We start from the raw sequence: 18993 nt of genomic DNA, 5'->3' as shown, positions 1-18993 counted from the left end.
ATTGAATAAGTGGGGAAGATGAAGCAGATATTAGTATTGAATGAAAGAGAAGAGGAAAGTGGAGAAAAATTAAAGGAAACTTACTGTGATGTGATTAGAGAAAGGAGGGGAATGAGTTGATGATGTGATGCCGGGTGCGATCGGGGGAAATCTTAAATAGATTGGTTGGGGCAAATGATGTGAAAGCAACGGTTGAAGCGAAGGTTGTGAGTATATAAGGAGGGGGGTTTCTAGCGAATGGAATAAGGATCCTATCATCCTATCAGATATGTTTTGATTTGATCATCGTGTTCGTGTGTGTGTTCTGTTTTGTGATCGAGTTCCAGTGATCAATTTAAAAGGTCTTGAAGAGTTTCTTTTTTCAATCTCGAGTGTCTTGTGTGTGTTATTAAGATCAGATAAAGTGTCTTGAAGAGTTTTATTGAGTTTAAATAAGGCTATTGAGAGTCTTGAGAGTGATCTATTGTGTTCTTGAAACTTGCTGAGTCCAGAGCGTTAGTGTTATTGATATTGAAGTCTTGATCGGTTGCTGAGCTGGTGTGAAGACGTTGGTCTTTATTTTTATTATTATTTTTTTTATTTTGTGTTATCTGTGTCACTGTTTGTGAAAGCTCAAACAACTCGGGGCCAACCCTGAGCACCGGTTCGAATCCCATCCTTTCAACAAATTCGCCAATTTTGAAAAATCCCTTTCTGGAAATTCGACTTTGTCAATTATTCGAAACAATTATAAATTGTTAAATTTGGGGTCCGAGTACCAAATTTCTGGAAAATCCCCGCCGCCGACAAAACCATCTCCCCCCTCTCCAATTGTAAAAGTACACTACGGACTCAAAATCCGAAAGTAGTGAAAAATCGAAATTTGCATAACTCCGGCTATAGACGTTGTGTAGGCGTGTACTGTACATCGCCAGACTCCGCCAGACCTTGCGCATCCATCTACGGGATAAACAAAGTTTGACGGGAAAAATTCGTGAAGATAGAAAATTGTTAGATTGCTCTGGTTCTTTTCGAACTGCAACAAAAGGTTGAGGGCAGCTTCACCGCACCCGTAGTTTCATCCGCTCTCACGAGTGGTGATTCTTACCCTCTCCGGCTCAGCCTACGCTACACTGTGTAGGAGTTCTACAGCGGGTGTTTTGAAATAGATAAGGGTGAGCCATCATGTACAGCTGTACCTGACTGGCGAACACCTCTGCTGGTCCGCCTCTAGCACCGTTAAACTTATCAGGCACTGAAACTTTGGGTCCCTTCAGGATGTTTGTAATTTCGGGATGAGCTCCAGATGGGCTAGACGTCGCGGGATTGGTCACATCAGGGTTGGTGTTACGGCCCGCTATCATTGCTTCTAGACGTTCCTCCGCTTGTCTACCTCTCGCTTCTGCTTGTTCTCGCAGTTGACACTCTTCAGCGAGGGAGTTCTGAAGTTCATTGAGCTGGCGTTGAATGGCTTCCATGGCTACTGATTCTAATGCAGGAGGATGTGGGGTAGAGGTAGGATCAACAGAGTTCGAGGAAGATTGGTTCACGCTGATGTACGAGTCGTTCAATTCGGATTCGACGTCGTCTTCTGTGGGGATTCTGTATGAGGGAGACGTGGTTGTGGTGTTCTATAAGGTATAAGGTGTTTCGGTGGAGTGAGTTCTAAATAAGAGATTCTGGGATGATCAATCTGGAAATTCTAGGTTTAAGGTTTCAAGTTTATCCGAGTCGAGGTTCTGTGAGGTTCTGAGTGTATCTATATCAAGTTCTAATCTTATCAATCTTATGCGGGGTTGATTTGCTGGTATTCGTGGAGTTAGATCGTCTTAGTTCTAGTTTAGTTCTAAAATTCGATTCTGGTATTCTGGTTCTGTCCGTTTGTGAATTCTGTAACGCTCGTCGATGAAAGATCCGACAATATGTTATGACTGGCTCAAGGGTTCTGGGGACGAGGGTTTTGGGATCTCTACCAGGTTCTTATCTTGTTATGCAGATTGTCGGATAAGGAGAAAAGAGGAAAGTGTACAACGTGGCGAGTACAAGTTGGTCTAATCTGTGACATGTGCCAATGGGCCTTTCACCGCCTGTTATGTAGATGAGATCATAACAAGTATTAGTAATTGACTAAATGGAGATATGATACACACTAATCTATGTTTTCCTGGTCTTATTTTTTTCCAGAACTTATCCTTCTCTAGGTTTTTTATCTTATTGTCACTGTCATTCATTAAATTTCTCTTCCTTTCTTGATCTTAAGTTTTTATTTTGTCACTCATTAATTTTTTCTTGATATCATTCTTTCAAATTGTCTTATCTTTCTCTTTCTGTGAATTTTGCGAGCCAATCTTTACAGTTATTTTAGTGCTTTTTACATACATGTTTTGAATTGTTTTTGTTTGTTTCAGTTGTTTTGTGTATATATATTTTTCCTTGTACATAATGAAAAAAAAATTGTGAATAGAAAAGATCGCCTTGTGCCGCTGCCCTTCCTGAGAAATTGACAGAGCGGAGCGCAAGCGGCTGAAAAGACCGCCGCGCTGCCTTTTGTCTGTAGCGCTTGTGTCTTGAAAGCGGAGCGTTTTTGGAGCTACATGTAGCGGAAAATCGCCGCGCTTCAAAATTTCCGCGTAATAGCGGAGCGAAGCTGAGCGGTTTAGGTGTTGCCAGTACACAGTCTTCACTAAGTCCCTTGCCAACGGCCCAAGGAACGAGTGAGGGACTTGCCTCAAAAACCAGAATTTTGGCTTGAGAAGTGAGCTGTATTGAGCTCAGAACTGCTACATTGTGTTCTTGGTTTTGTGGCTATTGGTAGTGTACCCTAAGCTCGCGTCGGTACAATACAGTCCATTACGACGGGGATGGGAGGTGTCGGGAGAGACCGTGACCCGAGGCATCCTCGGGGTCACAACCACATTGAGGTGGCGTTCCAGTTTGGAAGGTTTTTGGGAAAAAGTTTTCCTTCCATACTAGAAGCAACCACCTCAGTTCTATCTCTCCTAGACACCTGATTTCTTCTCTCTCATAAAAGCGATCTTGATTCTTTTATTTTGTTTATTCTATAATTTTTTCTGGTAATCTCGTCTACTATACTCATTACTAGTCTATAAAAACTCAGATATATCTATTCCAAAGAAGTTCCGATTGAGAATTATTTGGATGAACAAGGGTCAACGCGAAAATTTCTTGAAGAACAAACATCAACGTCAAGAAATGGTTTCTATGTCGAAACAAGAAGAGGAGAAGAAGAACATGAAGTTGGCGAAACAGGCTGAAGAACGTCAGAAGAGAGCTCAATCTCGCCTCCCGAATTCGTCAGAGCAAGATGGGGTTCCACGTAATCCGAACTTGCAGGAAGAAGAAGACGAGGATAGCGGAACGGACACGGCAGACGTGAAGCCACTCGAGGTTAAGAAGAGAGAACTGGAGAAGATGGAGAAGAGGAGAGAGGAGGAGAAACGTCAGCAGGAGGAAGCTAAGAAAGGAAAAGGCTTGGCTGCCCGGAAAGAGAATGACGGCGCACCGCTTGATGGTGTGTTTCGAATTTTTCCAGCAGTAATTATCTTTCTCCCCTATGTATTTCATCCCTCGAGAAGAGAATTATTCTTTCTCTGATCCAGGTCTCAGGCAGTGATGCATTTCGGCAGCTAGTAGCGCCAGGAGTTTGAAATGTGGAGTCGAGTGTGGTTTGTGCAGGCTGCTATAGCGCCGATAAGTCATGACTGGTAGATCCCAGGTCTAGGGCGGCTGTTGAATCGCGCCTGATGATGTTTCCTGAAGATGGTTGAGTGGAACCATAGAGCAGCTTGAAGCGCTAGTCAATGAATTGAGTGTGATGTACAGTTTCCACTTCGGTGGGAGACTGGTGTACAATATCACAGAACTCTTCTTAGATAACTGGCATCAGTCTATCATTGCAACCAACAATTTCTCTAAAAATCCTGCATGAGATTCAAGAGGAGGCGAAGACATACTTACGAGTTTTCTTCTGGTTTATTGCAGTCATTAAGGACACGTTGAACAGTGGTGCGAGTTCATCAAACCCTGGTAGCAGAGCTATCGTCAAAGCTTTAATCGAGGCGTTAGACAAAAAGAATGGGAAAGAGGCGTATAGCCTCATTGGTGAATTCAACGACAAATTTGGTTCAATAGTCTCTATGGAGTTCGATGAACCGGGTTCGAAATCCACTGCTAGTTCTCATCAAACCCCAGTTCGTCCAGACGGGGATGACTCTAGTCGACTCCTTGCAGCAATCTCAGGTTCCGGCCCCCTAGTCGAACAAGACAATCTCATTGTTAGTAACAAACGAGACAAAGGTGGGAATTCAAAGAGAGATGACAAGAGGACAGATGGTAAATAAGAAAATCCTCCTTCTAGCGATTCTGACGCTTCGAAACCGAGGAAGAAGCACAAGAAGAAAAAAGCTAGGAGACACGAAGGGAGAGACAAACCTAGCAATTCCTCTTCCTCAGATGATTCTGATTCTTCAAAAGCAAAAAAGAAGAAGTTGCCCAGTCCTTCTACGAAGCAGTCAGACTCCGACTCAGATGATTCATCATCAGGCGACGATTCAAGCTCCGATGAATCTGAGAAAGCCAAGAAAGCAATCGTAGATTTCGAAGATATCGACTTTGATTCAGCTGACTTGCCTGACTTGCCGAAGAAATGGGATAAAGGATTCAAGCGTCTCAGTTCTTATGTTCCGTTATCAGCGTTCAAGAAATCTTTTTTGGATACATACAATGATGACAGTGATGATGAGAAGAAAAAGGAGAAGAAAGAGAAAGTGAAGTCAACTCAGAAATCTCTAGAGAAGCAGCTTACCTTTGGAGACTTCGTCGAAATGTGTGATCTTGAAGAGCGCTATGCTAGAGAGATTTATCAACTAGATGGTTATGCGGACTATATTGTAAAACACAAGCAAATAGTTTCTGATTTGAAAAAGAAATACTTGTGCTGGATGGTCGGCCTCCACTATCACTTAGCCATCAGAACTGTCATTTTTCGTCGTCGCAAGTTGATCAAATCTAAGGAGAACGGTAAAACGGTGTACCGGGACAAGATTCGGTTACCTCGTGGTCTCCAGCCGAAGGTCGAGGCGGACGCGAAGTCCTTTGCTGACAGGGCAGGAGACTTGCAGTTTGAAGAGAACCCTTATGCGGTGGGAGGTCCAAAATTTGGCTTTAGTTTCACTACTGGTAGACAGAAAGTTGAGACTCCTTGTCCCAAAACGGTGGAGAAGTCCAATGATCATCAGGACAAGTCGTTTAGAGGGAAAAGGGCGGGGAACAAGAAGCCTTACGTGAGAAAGAACAATAATTTCTTCAATCGTAATGGTGAGTTCACTTGGTCGTACCAATCTGATTGAAAGCTGAAGCTGACTGTGTTGTGAATTTTTTTTTTTGTTCCTATTATGTCGGGTTCTCCTGGTGAAGACAATCCACCGGCAACTAGTAATGCGGTACCGGTGGCCTCCACGTCCTACAAGCCTAACTATCAATTCAAAGGGGCTAAGCATAATGCTAAATCTACTACCCAGGAAGAAAACCAGGCAGTGTAAGTGCTGCACTTCCAATGTGAGAGATGGTGACGGTTGGCTGACAATCCTTTTTGTTGGTTTGGTAATTGTAAATCGTCACGGTATGGTCTGGTTGTTGGGGGGCATGGGACTCATGTGCTTTCTATCTCTTGGGACTGATTACGAATCTTGTTAGTGCTTAGAATGTTGATTATTGTATCTAGCGATGATTGAAGTAGTTCTGAGTGAAATCCTATGTGAACAATTAGTGATAACAGGTTAAGCAGTCCCCTGAGCCAACAGCGAGAGAGAGAGAGGATGCTTACAAACCACAAGTGCACGGTGGAGGAGACCACGACTCTTGATAGGAGCCGGGGAAAAGAGGCAGTTGAAGTCGACTTGCCTGCCACACCTGAAAGAGTAGAAAGAGGACGAAGTCATATCGAAGATGATTCAGTTTCAGGTTCGGAAGCTTCAGTAGAGGAAGAAGATGAGAAGTTGAAGAAGATTCCTATACCTCTTCGTCAGAGGAAACTGTTCATAGCGCCAGTAACGGTCCCGTGGCCTATGCCAGTTTCGTGTAGGATGAAGGTCCATGAGTGGGCATACTTGATGAAGGAGGTAGGCTTAGAAGAGGACATACCATACATAGTCAATGGGTTCAACGAGGGTTTTTGTTTAGGCATTCCCCAACATGAAATTGAAGGAATGCGGTGGTATACACCAGAAAATCACAAATCGGCCTTCGAGGCGAGATCCCAGATCGAAGCAACGTTAAAGAAAGAGCTCGTGGCTGGAAGGATCGCAGGTCCGTTTACCCACGAACAAGTGTACGCAAAGTACGGTTTCTTTTGGTCGAACCCTATGGGGAGTGCGGTGAACAGTGACGGGTCGGTGAGAATGGTTAACGATCTGTCCTTCCCGAAGTATGATAATAAGATACCGTCAGTTAACTCTTTCGTGAACAAGTCAAATTAAGGGACCTACTGGGACGACTTCAACAGAGTAGCAAAGTTCTTCCAAGAGAATCCAGGGGAGTGGGAGGTCACCATTTTTGATTGGCAGAAGGCATATTGACAACTTCCGATACATCCGTGCCAGCGTCGATATCTTTGCATTGTGGATTTCTACAATAGAGTGTGGATAGACCTAGCAGTCGGCTTTGGAGGAGTTGCGAGTTGTGGCGTGTTTGGTGCACCAGCCCATGTATGGAAACTGGTAATTGAAAGGTTGCTAAAAATCATCATCTTCAGATGGGTCGATGACAATCTAATGTTCAGACGACCAGGTGACAAAATTGCTTTAGCAGACGTGACATTTCTGAGTGAAAGTTTAGGGGTTATGACTAATCCAGTAAAGAACCATGATTTCGCCGAGGAACAGTGGTTCGTAGGCTTCATATGGAATGGTCTTGATCATATGGTTCGGCTTCCTGAAGAGAAATTGAAAGAAAGACTCCAGATCATAGTGGACCTAATGAATCCAGAGACCCAATGGGCCTTTAACAAAGTCGAAAGCATAGTCGGGAAATTAGTTCATACGGTCCACATCGTCCCACATATGAAGGCATATCTGAATTCGTTCTACAGATGGATGAAAAGTTGGAGGAATAAGGCTGCTTTGCGATATACGTCAGACAGTGTTAAGGCAGATGTAAATGAGTGGTACTGGGTCTTAAAGAACTTTAACTCACGAAGGATTATACCGTCACCTAAGGCAGCTGAGGTCTCCTGGGTAGGAGATGCGTCTTCGTCCTTTGGGATCACGGTCTTGATAGGTGACCATTGGGCGTGTTTCGAGTTCACCAAGGGTTGGCAAAATTTGGGCCTAGTCGACGACAAACGCACCATAGCGTGGGCAGAGACAGTTACCATGAGGTTAGGCCTGTTAATACTACAGAAAGTACGGCGGGTTGCAGGTGAGTCGGGGATCCGTAAGAATTGTCAGGCAAGCAGATCTGACCAGGACCCTCCTATAGGAATGAAATTTGCGGTCTGGACTGATAATACGACATCGCAAGCTACAGTCAGAAAGAGACGATCGAGAGACAATCTGGTTAATGAAGAGTGGAAAGCCATTCAGAGGCTACTTACTGTCTTGTCATGTGATATAGAGGCGAAACGCGTAACATCTAAAGGGAACATCGCGGATGCCCTTTTGAGAGGTTATCTCGGAGATCTCTTATGGTTTAATGAAGTGAAGATAGAGATTCCCCTGGATTTAGATACGCTGTTGCGACAGGTCTTTCCTCCAAAGCTTCATCCACCTAAGTCTCAATAACGTCAGGACAATTCAAGCCTCCACTCGTCCGACGCCTTAATCGACCTGTCAGGCCACAATGGTAACCAGAGGAACTTCGGTGACCAAGAACGTGGATTTGAAGAAAGTGACAAAACCTTTTGGGGCATTCAAGAAGAATGCGTTAGGATTGGATGATTCAGACGTTGATGAGGTAAAACAGCACTACTTACGAGGTTCGTGGGGTGATGGAACATTGAAAAGTTATAACTCGGGAGTGGTGAAATTGCACCGGTTTGCGGTGGTGAAGAAACTAAACAAGTCAGAACTGTTGCCGATCTCACCAAAAGTCATGAAGTTGTTCGTGGTGTGTGCTTCAAGAAGGAGCGTTGACCGAGCGGAAGACGATGAGTCGGTGAAATATACGACATTGAAAGCTTACATTGCTGGAATAAATGCATGGCACCTTTTTCACGACAAGGAATATCCGGTCGCGGTCGATGGTGCGGTCAAAGCCCTGTTGAAGGCATCACAGATGATAGAAGCGGAACTGGCGGAAGCGGATAAGAAACATCCTCCTGTTATGTTATCGGATCTGGTGGTCTTATTGGAGGTACTGCCAGAAGAAGGAGAGAGAGGTCTGGCAATGTTAGCAGTAGCCTTAATAGCTTTTTGGGGTACAGCTCGCTTAGGGGAATTGATATCTGATGATCCCAAGAAGAACTTACCCAAGTGGAACGATCTATGCTGGGCTGAAGATTGCTCATATGTAACAATTGCGATTTGGAAGGCCAAAACGGCGAGTCCAGGGGAGATCCAGTATATCAAGCTTCATAGACAGAATTCGCTTCTGGACCCGGTGTCAACCCTTGAAGAATGGTTCCATTTCAAGGATCGGAAACTGGGAGACGAGATATCTTCCATTTCAGTGGAGGGGAGAAAGAAACGTCTGGGGAAATTAGAGACGATCACTCACCTCAGAAGTATATGGAATGCCAGACGGTCAAAGAAGAAACAAATGCTACATGGCCATTCTTTTCGCATCGGAGGAGCGTCTCTTCGTTGGAATCTAGGGGCAGATAAAGATGACTTGAAACGCTGCGGTCGATGGGCTTCTGATGCTTACAAAGTTTATTTGAGAAAATATTCCGAGAAAGACTTGAAGAAAACGAAAAGTTTGATGAAGGAACTGATGTGGTTATAAAGTTGTGCGGGTATGAGGAAAATACAGGGATCTGATTTGATGCAAGCCTCAATACATCTGATGAACAATCAAAGTTTCTCCCGCGTGCTCGTTGAAGAGCAGTAGTTGAAAAGATCTCCCAATTTTGAACTATAAAGTTCGAGTAGATGTTTGAGTAGATTCAAACTCTACGGTGGTTTGAGAGATGGGGCTTCTCAGGCTCTTGGCTCAAATCACCGCGAGTTTAGGGGAAGAGAAGCCCACATCGGCTTCTTTGCTCTCACCCCGGCGAAGTGGATCTACCTCGGTGATAGACGTCTATTACCGGGGTAGACCCCTCCCATTTTAGCCGGGGCATACCCCCAAACCACCCACAGTAGATAATACTTTACTAGAAGTGGTCGCAAAGAATAACCGGTAAAGGTAACAATTCTTTGGGATCTCATACAAAATCAATGAATAGAAGTAATTGATAGAGGACAAGCGTGCCCCTTGTGCCCGCACGAATAGTCCAAACACATACCTCTTGTACAAGCTACAATAGCTGAGTTTATATATCCAGCATAATACCCATACCAGTCAAGTAGTGGATACAAACATCACTCCATGAAAAAGAAAAGGTTGTTAGGAATGGTCCATTACACGTGCAGTGCTTCAAGCTCTCTGATATGCCTTTGGGAACTTGCACTCTTGGGTGATCCAAGGTTGGATTTTTTGCCGGTTTCTGAGAAATACAGGCTTCAAACCCGCTCACTGCTCAGGAAGGGGTGAAAAAGTCCAATCAAAAATCACTGAGCAGCAGAACTTCCAGTCCACAAATGGAACTTCTGGAAGTTGGAGCTTATGTAACGGCTTGTGGGCATTATTTTGTTTGTTTGCACAAAAGGGACTTGAATGAGCCAAAAAAATATTAAGATGTAGAGAATCTTTGCTGAGTACAGCCTACTTCTCACGCAAGAATTTGGGTTTTTGAGGTAAGTCCCTCGCTTGAGCCTCGGGCCGTTGGATCAAGTTTGAGTGCCCCCCTCGTGACATCTACCGGCTCCAGTATCACAATCAAAGCGACATCCAGCGTCGTCGCAATGGCCTGTATCGCTACATTCTACCTGTTCGCAGTTATGCCTTTCAGCCGCTCGCCCATCGTCACCGTCTTCGAGACTCGTGCGCAATCGTCTAGTGTCGGAGAAGCCCATGGCTTCGAGTCTTGCTACATCATCCAATAATTCACAAATCGTTGGTGTGACGACAATAACCAAGATCAAGCTTGATAAGACAACTCTCCTCAATTGTACACCTATCATTGTAACAATCTGTAGCAGATCAAATATAAAATATAGGTCACCTTAATTGATTGTAATAAAGTAAGAAACAGAAGGCGAAACTGAGATCATCACGAATGGTGTGAGTATGAGATTCTAGAGAAGATGACGTATGTGTGAGAAGAGAAATGCTGCACCTAAGATTATCACGAGTAGCGTGAGCACAAGATTTTAAAGACCTGAGATCAGGTATGCGTGATGAAGGAAAGGCTGGACTTGTTGGAAGGTGGCAAGATAAAGTAGATACATGTTTGAGTTGATTCCATAAGGGAGGCATCAGTTAATCCAAGCATAGAAAACATACACATACCTGAGATTATCACGAGTAGCGTGAGTATGTACTATGAGGTTGTAGAGACCTGATATCACGTATGAGTGATGAGAGAAAGGCTGCACCTCTTGGAAGCTGGAAAGATCAGATGTTCGAGTGAGAAAACAGCATAGACACAAAAAAACTCTTTATATAGTAAAGCTTTCTATAGACATAGGTCTTCCAAACAATTAACAAGGATTGTGACTCTCACAGATCATGCGTTGATAATCCTGCTGTGAGAATGAACGAAACATATAAAATTAAGTAAGAAGGAATGTTAGATCCTGTTAGATCGCAAAAGATGAACGTGGACTTGTGCTGAGAAAGAAGTGTGGAAAGCGCGAAGGGTTTATACATGGTACTTGATTGAATCAGGAAAGTCCCAACAAAAGTGACCAGGCAACGTTGCAATTGCTAGGGGAATCATTCTAGTAAAAATGAGAAGGACCTACCAGCTTCAGAGCTTTGTGAGTTTTCATTTGGCGCGCCCAGACGTTAGTATCTGGTTCAAGACTCGCTTCGAGAGAAGAAGGGGTGCTTACTCACTTCCACTTTGCCAATTGCGTTGGGTATAGGATGGGTGTGCGTGGATGTTATATATATTGACACGATTTTATGTTGATTGACTGAATGAGCTATTGCAGTGAAGAATCATATCATCAGGATTTGGTTCAGCTGATCTGTGCTTGCATCCTTCAAGTCTGTGTTCTATTAAAAGGCAATGAAATGAACACCAACAGGAAGTCAACTGCTGCAGGAAATTTCAACGAATGTCAAAGAGGGACGTGGATGGTAAAATCTAGTGAACTGTGAGTCGATTGGAGCAGGGCCCTTCTGTCAGACAAATGGCAGGAGCTGATCGTGATGGGAGTATTTATCAACAAAAGTTGAAGGCTTCAAAGTGATCGTCCGAGTCCCTTACGATAAGTTATCATTTCACCGGCTAGGAAGCGCAGAAAGTCGTGTTGCTAAAGCCTTCAGACAGAGTATTTCTTGTGTCGCTCAGTTTTTTCAAAAACGTCAGATGCTATCGTTTGACGCTGAATCGCATGTAACGAGGGGGTATGATGTATATGACGATAGAAACAAGCCACTGTCATTCAAAGTTTTGCAAGGAGTGTGTTGTTTCTGAAACCGTATCACAATCATCATTTGACAACGGGTGATTGGAGCGGGGCTGATTGCTTTCTCCGCGTGATAGTTAGGATTCGGGGAAGGTATTGTTCGATTGAGTCTACTCCCAGCTCTATCATTTGTGTTTTTGGTTTGGGTTTATTAGTCTAAGGATTGATTTTCCCGGGTGTCTCCGTGATATCTAATCATCCTGAAGATTGCATCCATCATCGAGTGAAGATCTTGTCACCATTCAAACTGTTGTTTCGTGGTTCTTTGACACTAGACTGTGAGGAAGAAACCCCGTTTCTGCTAACATATAACCAAGTGCAATCTCCTTCCCCGTGCATTTGAAGTTTGCCAGCGCTCCCAGTAATTTCTTGCATTTGAAGGTTCTTGGTAGGATTGGTGAAAGTTTCCAACCTGCGTTGTTGATCTGGACCGCTTTGTATCGCAATTCTTATTTTACGCTGGTCGACCACAAAAGCCAATGATGGATTACGCGGATGAGCTCGAAAAGAACAATAAAAAAGCCTAGTTATTTAAAGAGTGGGCCCAAAAGCCTGATGATTGGGAGCTATACAACACGAACGACTGAGGAACAATAATAGGTGGTTTGTTTGATCAAGATCAACACCAAGAAAATCAAAGAGGACGTCAGGGAAAATATGCAGACTACGGCAATTTGTATTCATGATGGGAATAGGCAGGTCAGGATGACCAAAAATATGGTAAGATTATCTTGTGGGGAAGAATCTGAAGAGCAGAGGGAACAAGAGGACACATAAGTGCAGTATGTACGTGACTCCAACTCTGCTCAACCCATCACGACGCGTTTTCAACAAAACAGGGAGAAACAATCGTGATAATGAGTCGATTGTTACCCCGAACCATCTGCCCCAATTGCCGCGTGTTCTGTTAAGACTCGTACCAACTACGAATATATAAGGTTGTTTTCGCTATTTATACTCTAGGGTCTTGTCAGGAAACCGTTCAGGCGCTCACGGGAAGTGTCCACTTTTGCTATCAAGCGGCCACTATTTTATCGAAGTGAAACGCACCTCAGCTCCCAACATGAGGTCGTACCTGGTCGTACACCAACCCCACTGCGCACAGTAAGCCTTCCCATTCGGACAATTAACTCGACCGGTTAACAAAAACATGCCGATGAGATGATGCAGAATTGAACGCAAAATATCTACGTTGGTCCACAATGTTTTGCTCTGTTTTTTTGTTTGAGTCGTTTTCAAATGAGACCTGAACGAGAATTGGGGTACTGTTTCAGAAACAAGCAATGTGATTCCATGGTAAATTCCCGTATCCTCTCGTTTGTCGTTGTCCAGGTTCACGACATACATAGTATCTGACGTTACTGGGAAAGATGGGCAAGACCAGAAATCCTTTGTCTGACCTAAAAGCTCTAGAAAGTAGACCTTTCAGGTCTATGAACGGTGTATGTCATGATCGCGACGTGAATTCGGAAGATAATCCCAGCTACTTCCAAGGATATCGCATTTTGCGACAAATTGTCCCCCGAATCTATCCCTTACTTCACTCGATTTACGGTATACTGTAGTATCCACACTCATTCTTGACGGTCTTTGCTTATCATCCATTTGGAATTAGGATATCATGTTGGTCTTCTTTGGATGACTTTCTTGATAGAAGACAGATCAGCTATACCAAGTAATGATGATACAACTCTCCAGCTTGACAAATAGTCGACTAAATCCATTCTAAGGTCACACCAAAAGCCACTAGGAACGTGGAAGTGAGTTATTATCTTACCTTTTCTCGGTGCTTGCCCTGGACCAATCACTGACATCTGGGCATGTGTGAAAACGCGAATAGCTTTAAATCTGGTCTTTATCTGCTCATCTTTATCAGCATTATCCTTAGGGTAAACATCAAGTTTTCTTGTTCTTTCTGCAAGTTCAAATTACCTGATCGATAATAACTGATATAGATCACGCATAATTTCTTCTCAGGTTACAATGAAAGGGGTACACTTCAGAGGAATCATTCTGCTAAGCTTGGTCTTGAGTGTTACGATCATACCAATAATGTGCGAATTGTTGGATGATACAGAAAGACTTGAAGTGATGGGCTTCTCCGACGGTGACCGATTGCGTGCAAGGCTTCAAGAAGATGACAATGGGCCGGCGTCTGAAAGGCATTCCTGCTCGTCAAGACCGTGTGAAGATCATGATAGTTGCCTCCATAGTGGATGCGACCGGGGTTGTGAGGCTGGCACATGTCGCGGGTGATCGTTACTCTTGGTTTCTGGTGGAAATGTGGAAATATGATAGCCTGAGGATCTCCACCCTACTCTGTCTCCTTCCCAAGTATCCTCTAACTTGATTGAGTCCCTCCTCACATCCTCTGGAGCCGACGGAGGAGGGCAAGCTCCGCGTGACGTCTCTGCAGTTGATGATGGGGCTTGTGTTGAGCTAGAGCCTAGAGTATCCTTGATGTTGGCCTTACTCTGAACTTATGCAATGTGACATTGCCACGTGAGGACTGTGACTGAACATTAACAGACGCGCTTCTCACGGGCTCGAACACAGTTTCCCATCTGCTGAGCGGGAGATTGAAGCTTGGCAGGCGGAGAGGTGGCACGCTCACATGCAGTGTCTGATCGAAGGCGCGGCCGCGTACACAACCACATGTAGACTTCAACTGCTCAGCCGCTGTACCTCGAAAGTTCAATCAACCTTCAGATCATGCCGACCAGTTCGAGTGTCCCTGTTAAGCATCCTCATCGTCATCTTGTGCTTGGGTTTGTATTCCATGCAGCATTCCTTGCTTCTAGTCAGTATACTTCCTGTCTTTTAGCAAGTCATCACAAGCTCATTGTTTTTGACATGTTCCAGTTTTCGATATCTACTTTGTGAGCCCTGTTTTGAAGGTCAATCGACGGTTTAGTATATTGGACTCGATCGAAGGAGAACCTGCTGCTTCCCGAGATGATGTGCTGCCTCTGGCTAGTCGAGTGGTCTTGATTGTCGGTTAGTGATATTATCCTTACCAAGTCCCTTCTCTCGTTCGCAGCTACCCCGCCAAGGGACACACAAGACGACAGGAACTAACAAGCTCGTCATGATTTTTCACTCCGACTTCTCTCTGCGTCAAACAGGTGATGGATTACGGGCCGACAAACTCTTTTCTTTGTTTGCCAATCCGCCTTTTGACCCAGTTTTAGCAGTGCCCGATTTGCCAGAACTGAAACCTATTCCAACTTATGAACGCTCCCAACCTCATCTGATGACCCCTGCACCATATTTACGGTCTCTGGTAGAAACTGGCAGAGCTAGCTGGGGCGTCAGTCATACGCGAGTTCCTACTGAGAGCCGCCCTGGTCATGTCGCCATCATTGCCGGCATGTATGAGGATGTAAGTGCTGTCACTAGAGGTCAGTCTCAGTGCCTTTTTTAGAGAAAAACTTACAATACCTTACTGGCATTCTGCTCGACAACACAGGCTGGAAGATGAACCCTGTGAACTTTGACTCCGTCTTCAATCAGTCTTCTCATAGCTTTACCTTTGGATCTCCTGATATTTTACCCATGTTCAAGCATGGTGCATCAGATCCAAACCGGGTTGATGCATGGAGTTATGATGAAGCGGCCGAGGATTTCACCAAGGATGCCGCTGAATTAGACATTTGGGTTCTTGATCGTCTCAAAAAACTTTTCATCGATGCCAAGAAGGCAGGTCCTGGAAGCGAGCTCGACAATCGGTTACGCTCCAACAAAGTCTTCTTTTTTCTTCATCTGTTGGGACTAGATACTACCGGTCATTCCTACAGGCCGCACTCTCCTGAATATCTCCGGAATGTGCAAGTGGTCGATAAAGTCGTTCGGGGTACTGAGAAGCTTTTCGAGGACTTCTACGGTGATGATCGTACCGCATACATCTTCACCGCCGATCATGGCATGAGCAATATTGGCAATCATGGTGATGGCGACCCAGACAACACACGTACTCCAATAGTCGCGTGGGGAAGCGGTATCAAGGGTCGAGCGTCTGTAACTACTAACCCTTCGGTGCCGATTGTGCCTTCAAACGATCCATACTTTGCAAATTGGCATCTTGATAACATGGGGAGGCTAGATGTCGAACAAGCTGATATTGCACCCTTGATGGTGAGCTATCGATATCTCGCGAACCTGACACCAAGTGACGTGGATTGACTAGCTATCGAATGCAGTCCACACTGGCAGGAACCCCCATACCTGCCAACTCTGTTGGACGTCTGCCCATGAATTACCTCAATGCATCTTCGGACGAATTAGCCAGGGCAGCGTACGCAAATATGCGCGAGATCTTACAGCAATACGAAACTAAACATGGTAATGTCCTCCACATCGTCTTTGAAAAAAGACTTGACAAGTGGACTAACCTTTTGTGATTCAAAATCGTAGCTATGAAAGCTTCCACTACTTTCGCATTTCGTCCGTTCCCCGAACTGCCCGAACGTGAATCGATCAAGCAACTAACCACGATACAACGTCTCTTTCACATTCATCGCCTGATATTGACCGGTCGTCATGAAGACGCAGTAAGAGCATCGTCTGAATTGCAAGCTGCTGCGTTAAGAGGTTTGAAATACCTACAACGGTGCGATCAAATCCTCCCCGGCTTATAAGAAAATATTCTGATGTCTTTTTCTACTACATCAGATACGATTGGTTTGTTCTCCGTACCCTTGTCACCAGCGGGTATGTGGGGTGGATGATCTTGAGCGCAATTCATGTCTTGAGAACCTATGCCTTGCCTCCAGTTTCATATCAGTCTCCGCAAGTAGGTTTTGGCAGCGTCTTAGGGTTCGCTGTCTTCCTGACCTTTGCCGTCAAGTTCTTCATCGAACAAGCACCTCTCACTTATTATCTGTATGCCGCCTTTCCGGCCTACTTTTGGAGTCGTATCTTGAACGACTCCAATACGATTCAAGACGTACAAGACTGGGCGCAGTGCGTGGGCTCTCAACAGAGAGCCACGTCGTCCAGTATCTTTATTTGGTCTCTGATAAGTCTAGAGTGCATGGTCCTTGGATACTTTCAGCGATTCTACTGGTCCGTTGGATGGGTCGTGGTCGGCATTGTATGGCCGGCTGTCGGAACAGACTATGCATTCCGCTCTCGTAATCAGCATCTCATGCGCACATGGACAGCCGTAGCCATTGTCAGCAGCATGTTTACGTTGCTACCCGTAGAAAAGGGAGAAAGTATACCAACTATGTAAGCCCGGCATAAGACTGTCCCACGTATGACCTATAACTGACTCTTGTGCACAGCGCTCTTGGCTCGGCTCTTTTTCTTGGAGGGGCATACGTTGCTCGTAAGCGACAATATTCACATCCTACCAATTCGCAGGTCGGTTTTATCGTGGCGGCCTCTGTAAATACGATATACTCGGCTCACAAGCTGAGTTCCAAACAAGGCCTTCCAAAAACAAATCAAGCTTTGGGTTGGATCATCCTGCTTGGATCAATATTGTCGCCTCTGTTTTCTTCGGGTCGTCGCTCTACACATCAATCTACACCTACAAATGAATCACTGCTACATCAGACTCGACTGCTCAGACTTGTCTTCTCGTTCGTGCCGGCGTTCATCATTCTTTCACTATCATACGAGGTCTTGTTCTACTTCTGCTTTTCGCTAGCACTATTGGTCTGGATCGAATTAGAAACTCGACTCGCGAACACCGGAACTCAAGTGATTCGTCAACCAAATGCAACTTCTGAGACAACGCGATCTAAGTTGAGCATGTATCAACCTCAACACATACGATTAGCACTCTTCTTCCTCTTCTTCATTCATGTGGGGTTCTTTGGTACCGGTAACGTGGCCTCGATCTCCTCATTCTACCTGGAACCTGTCTATCGCCTTGTGCCTGTCTTCAGCCCGTTCCTGATGGCATCATTACTCCTGATGAAGATCTTAATCCCATTTTTAATCGTGTCTTGTGCTTTCACAGCTCTCAATAGACAACTGAGGTTACCTCGCATGTCACTTTTCGTTTCCACCTTTGTAGTTTCAGACGTTTTGACACTCAACTTCTTTTTTCTCGTCACTGATCAAGGTTCGTGGTTGGAAATCGGTCAGAGTATTAGTCATTTTGCAATCGCCAGTTTTTTGTTGGGTTGGACAATTCTTTTGCATAGTTTAGGTGAAGTTTTCTTAGGTAGAGATCATCAACAGTTGTATGTCAAGCAAAAATGAGTTGAAATTCATTGTTGGAATGAGGAAAAGCAGCGCGGTCACGCGAGTCCTATTGTCTTAGAGGGTTTCGACACCAAGTCTTAATAGCTCAGTTGGGAGAGCGTCAGACTGAAGTCGTCATGAATCTGAAGGTCCAGTGTTCAAGCCACTGTTGGGACATTGTTTTGTTCCTTGTGTCATTGACATTGATTTTTGTGTCAGTCAATTTTATATGGATCAAGACATCAAACTCCCTTGCAAACATGGACACATTGCTAGCTACATCCAAGATCTTGACCAATACAATATTTGGTACACTAAATCACTACAGCCTAACTTCAATTGAAATTCCTCAGGACTTGTGTGACATCTGTTACAATTCAGTAAGAAACAATTGGTCATGATTTATATTATCAGGCATGCTAATCTATAGGACATAATCTTGGTGTTATTTCTGACACCGAATTAGTGCCAATTCATCAGGGGAGTTTCCCACAGTTGACCAGCTCAACAGTTGTAATACCACAAACCATTTACCAGTGTAAGAAGACTACAAAAGCCTAAGAAAAAAATCTGCATTGTACATAAGTTGTATTTCTTGTTTTATATAAAAGAAACCACTATTCACTGCCTGGAAGAAAAAAACCAGCACCTGCATTTTCTGTAGTGATACCTGTACATACCCGTGCAGTACCAAGGCATTTTAGGCTAGCAACAGCCCCACCAGGAAGTATACCAGGTGGGGCTGTGACCCAACCCTGAAAGTTCAGAGTTGGCCACAAGGCCAAGTCCTAACTTAACAAAGTCCGTCCTCCGCAAGACCGACGGAGGGGGACGCAGGCAGTGGGGGGCTTGTGTTAAGCTAGGCCAAGTCTGGCCTTAGCTAGACCTAAGGGCTGACTAAGGCACAGTTTCAGTGCTTTGTGGGTACAAAAATGTGGCAAAACACAATGTTTTTGACCTACATTGCCATTATATGTGTACAGGAACTTTTTTGGAGGCTATATGAGTCTACTTGTACATCAAGAAGATCTATACTGTGCCTATATTGCTGAAGGAAGAAGATCATTTTGTTTGTTTATCAAAAAAACAAAGGCGCCCGGGTGGGTAGGACTGGCGAAAAGTT

The 18993-nt window shown here is 44.5% G+C and overlaps 4 protein-coding genes across 4 annotated transcripts; 2 read left to right on the top strand and 2 right to left on the bottom strand.

The window, feature by feature from the left end:
* Nucleotides 1-9926: 9926 nt before the first annotated feature.
* MELLADRAFT_124272 (uncharacterized protein) lies at nucleotides 9927-10220 on the bottom strand (the record flags this gene model as incomplete). The annotated part of the gene is made up of 1 exon (XM_007404948.1): nucleotides 9927-10220. The coding sequence occupies one exon, from the start codon at nucleotides 10218-10220 to the stop codon at nucleotides 9927-9929; it is 294 nt and encodes a 97-aa protein (XP_007405010.1).
* Nucleotides 10221-11891: 1671 nt separating this feature from the next.
* MELLADRAFT_102298 (uncharacterized protein) lies at nucleotides 11892-12827 on the bottom strand (the record flags this gene model as incomplete). The annotated part of the gene is made up of 3 exons (XM_007404947.1): nucleotides 11892-12175; nucleotides 12556-12598; nucleotides 12726-12827. The coding sequence occupies 3 exons, from the start codon at nucleotides 12825-12827 to the stop codon at nucleotides 11892-11894; spliced, it is 429 nt and encodes a 142-aa protein (XP_007405009.1).
* Nucleotides 12828-13658: 831 nt separating this feature from the next.
* On the top strand, nucleotides 13659-13931 carry MELLADRAFT_124268 (uncharacterized protein; the record flags this gene model as incomplete). The annotated part of the gene is made up of 1 exon (XM_007405298.1): nucleotides 13659-13931. One exon carries the CDS (start codon nucleotides 13659-13661, stop codon nucleotides 13929-13931), a length of 273 nt encoding a protein of 90 aa, XP_007405360.1.
* Nucleotides 13932-14387: 456 nt separating this feature from the next.
* MELLADRAFT_33250 (uncharacterized protein) lies at nucleotides 14388-17888 on the top strand (the record flags this gene model as incomplete). The annotated part of the gene is made up of 8 exons (XM_007405299.1): nucleotides 14388-14475; nucleotides 14538-14672; nucleotides 14801-15076; nucleotides 15145-15809; nucleotides 15875-16016; nucleotides 16089-16284; nucleotides 16347-16904; nucleotides 16961-17888. The coding sequence occupies 8 exons, from the start codon at nucleotides 14388-14390 to the stop codon at nucleotides 17886-17888; spliced, it is 2988 nt and encodes a 995-aa protein (XP_007405361.1).
* Nucleotides 17889-18993: the final 1105 nt, after the last annotated feature.

This window comes from Melampsora larici-populina, assembly GCF_000204055.1.
Source record: "Melampsora larici-populina 98AG31 unplaced genomic scaffold MELLAscaffold_3, whole genome shotgun sequence".
Classification (NCBI taxonomy): Eukaryota; Fungi; Basidiomycota; class Pucciniomycetes; order Pucciniales; family Melampsoraceae; genus Melampsora; species Melampsora laricis-populina.
This window is presented reverse-complemented; position numbering and strand designations above follow the sequence as displayed.